The sequence below is a fragment of the Manihot esculenta genome, chromosome 6 (assembly GCF_001659605.2).
Source record: "Manihot esculenta cultivar AM560-2 chromosome 6, M.esculenta_v8, whole genome shotgun sequence".
Classification (NCBI taxonomy): domain Eukaryota; kingdom Viridiplantae; phylum Streptophyta; class Magnoliopsida; order Malpighiales; family Euphorbiaceae; genus Manihot; species Manihot esculenta.
In genome coordinates, this window is record NC_035166.2 from 5883594 (window position 1) to 5887177 (window position 3584).

General features: G+C 34.1%; 1 protein-coding gene across 1 annotated transcript; it reads left to right on the forward strand.

The window, feature by feature from the left end:
- The first annotated feature begins 231 nt into the window (after positions 1 to 231).
- LOC110617809 (putative receptor protein kinase ZmPK1) lies at positions 232 to 2826 on the forward strand. The gene has a single exon (XM_021760816.2). The coding sequence runs from the start codon at positions 270 to 272 to the stop codon at positions 2697 to 2699; it is 2430 nt and encodes an 809-aa protein (XP_021616508.2). The 5' UTR covers positions 232 to 269; the 3' UTR covers positions 2700 to 2826.
- Positions 2827 to 3584: the final 758 nt, after the last annotated feature.

Below are 3584 nucleotides of genomic sequence, written 5' to 3' on the forward strand. Positions count from 1 at the left end.
TTTATTTACAATCAAATTTACAAGAGTTTTAATAAATTTTATTATCAAAATTAAAATGTGTGGATTAAAATCTAAATGTAGGGGTCAAGATTTTTTGACGTGAATAGCCTTAATAATAATATAATTTTTTATATTCTAGGGTTACTTTGGCTTGTTGAATACTGTATCTAGTGGGGTACTGACTAACCTAATCAAACGAAAGCAAGATATTAAGACACCACAGCCTTGGATTCTATGAATGGTCCAATCTATTTTACTAGTGTTGTCTTATGGCTACTCCTTTCATCTTGATTGTTTTCTTTATTATTAGATCACCTTCATCTGCATCTTCTTCATCTTCAACTTTTCCTACGGATTCTATCATTTTAAACCAAAGATCATCTCTCTCCGTAGAGAGGCCAGGCCATGTTCTGACTTCACCTAATGCCATTTTCACTGCCGGCTTTTACCCAGTCGGGGATAATGCTTATTCCTTCGCTATATGGTTCACTGAACCCTCTTGTTCTAATAGTTGCACTGTAGTCTGGATGGCAAACCGAGATCTGCCCGTTAATGGAAGAAACTCAAAGCTGTCTCTGCTTAAAAATGGAAATCTCATACTGACAGATGCTGGTAAATCCGTTGTTTGGGAATCCAACACTTTCTCTCTCTCTTCATCTTATTTACAGCTTTATGATACTGGAAATCTTGTTCTAATTACTAGTAGAGAGCGTGTCATTCTATGGCAAAGCTTTGATTCACCTACAGATACCCTTCTTCCACTACAACCGCTCACCAGAGACTCTCTTCTTGTTTCTTCAAGAAGCTTGACAAACTTTTCTTCTGGTTTCTACAAGCTATCTTTCCATGATGATAATGTTCTTCGTCTTGTTTATGATGGTCCTGAATTTTCAAGTGCTTTCTGGCCAGACCATGGGCTTTTGAGCTGGGAAGCAGGCAGATCATCTTACAACAGCACCAGAATTGCTTTACTCGACACCTTTGGTAAGTTTACTTCATCAGATAATTTCAGTTTCTTTTCTGCAGATTATGGACAGCAACTTCAGCGAAGATTTACCCTTGATTTTGATGGTAATCTTCGCTTGTATAGCAGAGAGAATGAAAATGGGAGTTGGGTAATTTCAGTGCAAGTCTTTTCTCAACTGTGCAAGATCCATGGAGCATGCGGACCTAATAGTGTGTGTAAATATGTCCCTAGCTTTGGTAGGAAATGTTCTTGCCTTCCAGGATATAAAATTAAAAATCCTGCTGATTTGTCTTTAGGCTGCGAACCAGAGATTATGGTTTCTAGTGTTGAGACCGAGGCTACCTTCATTGGATTACCTAACGTTGAAATGTACGGCTATGATTTTCGTCGGTTTGAAAATTATTCTGTGAAGAACTGTGAGAAAGAGTGCCTGGGAAGATATGATTGTAAAGGGTTTGTATTCAGATTCTTCTATCATAACCACCCTGACAATATTCCTTATTGTTTCCTAAAGTTGCAATTGCTAAATGGGCAGATTACGCCCAATTTGAAAGGAGATTTCTATTTGAAAGTGCCGAAAATCAGTCCTTCCAAACACTGGTCAGCTAAAGAGCTCACTCTACTTTGTCCTGCTGGAGCTGCTAAGCAGCTTGACAGAAGGTATGTTAAATCTTATGGAAAGAGCTCCTTAAAGTTCTTGCTTGGTTTTGTTATTGCAACTGGGATAGTTGAGATCCTCTCCATGGTTTTGGTGTGGCTTTATTTCATTAAAAGCCGGCAAATGATAGCTGCAACTTCTGAAGAATACTTTCTTGCTGCTACTGGCTTCAGAAAATTTAGCTACTCAGAACTTAAAGAAGCAACAAGAAATTTCATCGAAGAAATTGGTAGAGGAGCTACTGGAATAGTTTATAAAGGGGTATTAGCAGATCAAAGAGTTGCAGCAATCAAACGATTAAACAATGCAAGCCAAGGAGAAGCTGAATTTCTAGCAGAAGTAAGCACTGTTGGGAAGCTTAATCACATGAACTTAATAGAGATGTGGGGTTACTGTGCAGACAAAAAGCACAGGCTTTTGGTCTATGAGAATATGGAGAAAGGATCATTGGCTAAAAACCTCTCTTCCATAGAACTTGATTGGGAAAAGAGGTTCAAAATCGCATTGGGCACTGCTAAAGGGCTAGCTTATTTGCATGAAGAATGCTTGGAGTGGGTTCTGCATTGTGACGTAAAGCCACAAAATATACTATTGGATGCTAACTATGAGCCTAAAGTATCAGATTTTGGTCTATCTCGGCTACTAAGCAGAGGTCACGAGCTTCACAATTCAAGCTTCTCAAAGATAAGAGGAACAAGAGGTTACATGGCTCCAGAGTGGATCTTTAATCTGCCCATCACCTCCAAAGTGGATGTCTACAGCTACGGGGTGGTTGTGTTAGAGATAGTGACCGGAAGGAGCCCATTAATGGATGGCCATGATGCTGAAAATGGTTGTGGAGCGGCGGAGAACAAAAGGGTAGTCGAATGGGTGAGGGACAAGAAACTTGAAGCTTCTACAAGTAGTTGCTGGGTTGAAGAGATCATAGATCCTGCCATCGGATTGGACTATGATAGAAGAAAATTGGAAGTTCTTGTTGGAGTGGCATTGAAATGCGTGGAGGAATGCAAAGATGCTAGGCCCACCATGAGCCAAGTGGCTGAGATGCTTGAAAAGCATGAAAATGATCATTAATTAGCCAAATTAATCAAACTTGCTCTAGAGAAGAATTGGCATAATTAGTATGTTTTATCTGCAATTTCGTTGACAGCTTTAATGCATTTACTTAGTAATAAATTAATTTAAATAAATTACTTTAATTTAATATGATGTGAAATATTTTTTTTTGGATAATAAACTTATTTTATTTTATAAAAAAAAAGTAATTTGAGATTTTATTATTGGATAAAAATAAATTCACCCCAGTATGGTTGTTCAATGATTATTAGCGATTCCGGCTTCATGCATGTTGCAATTCGGTCTGCAATTCCAAAGCTCACCCGAAAAATATTTTAATAATTTTTTCAAATATGCTTAGCACATTATTTTTAATTGTTGTATTTACTTATTATTTAAATTTTATTTATAATTTTATTAATTTTTTTACATATTTTTATTTTAATTTTTAATTTTTTTTCCTTGTTCCTTTATTTTATAAATAAATGCTCATTTAAAAAATTACGATTTTTTTACATAATATTTTTTCGTTATTCCTTTATAAATATTATAATAATAATACTAGTAAATTAAGAATTAGAATTCTTACCGTTTAAAAAATTAATTATATTTATTTTATCCACTTTTAAAACTGAAAATCAACAATAAGTCTGATTTAATAAAAAATAATAAATTCAATTTAATTTATAATTATAATTTATATTTTATATTTTATCTAATACGTTTATTATTAATTTTTAATCTAATTACTGTTAATATAATAAATATAATTAAATTTTACATTAGAAAAAATTGTGTTTTTTGATTTATCAGAGTTGATATTATTACTTATTGATGAAAAAAAGAATTAAAAGGTAAATTATCGATTGTTAAAATATGTCATTTAAAATTATAAATAAATTG

Bases quoted from the DNA above. Each gene is read 5' to 3' on its own strand.
- LOC110617809 (XM_021760816.2), top strand. From the start codon at position 270: ATGGCTACTCCTTTCATCTTGATTGTTTTCTTTATTATTAGATCACCT.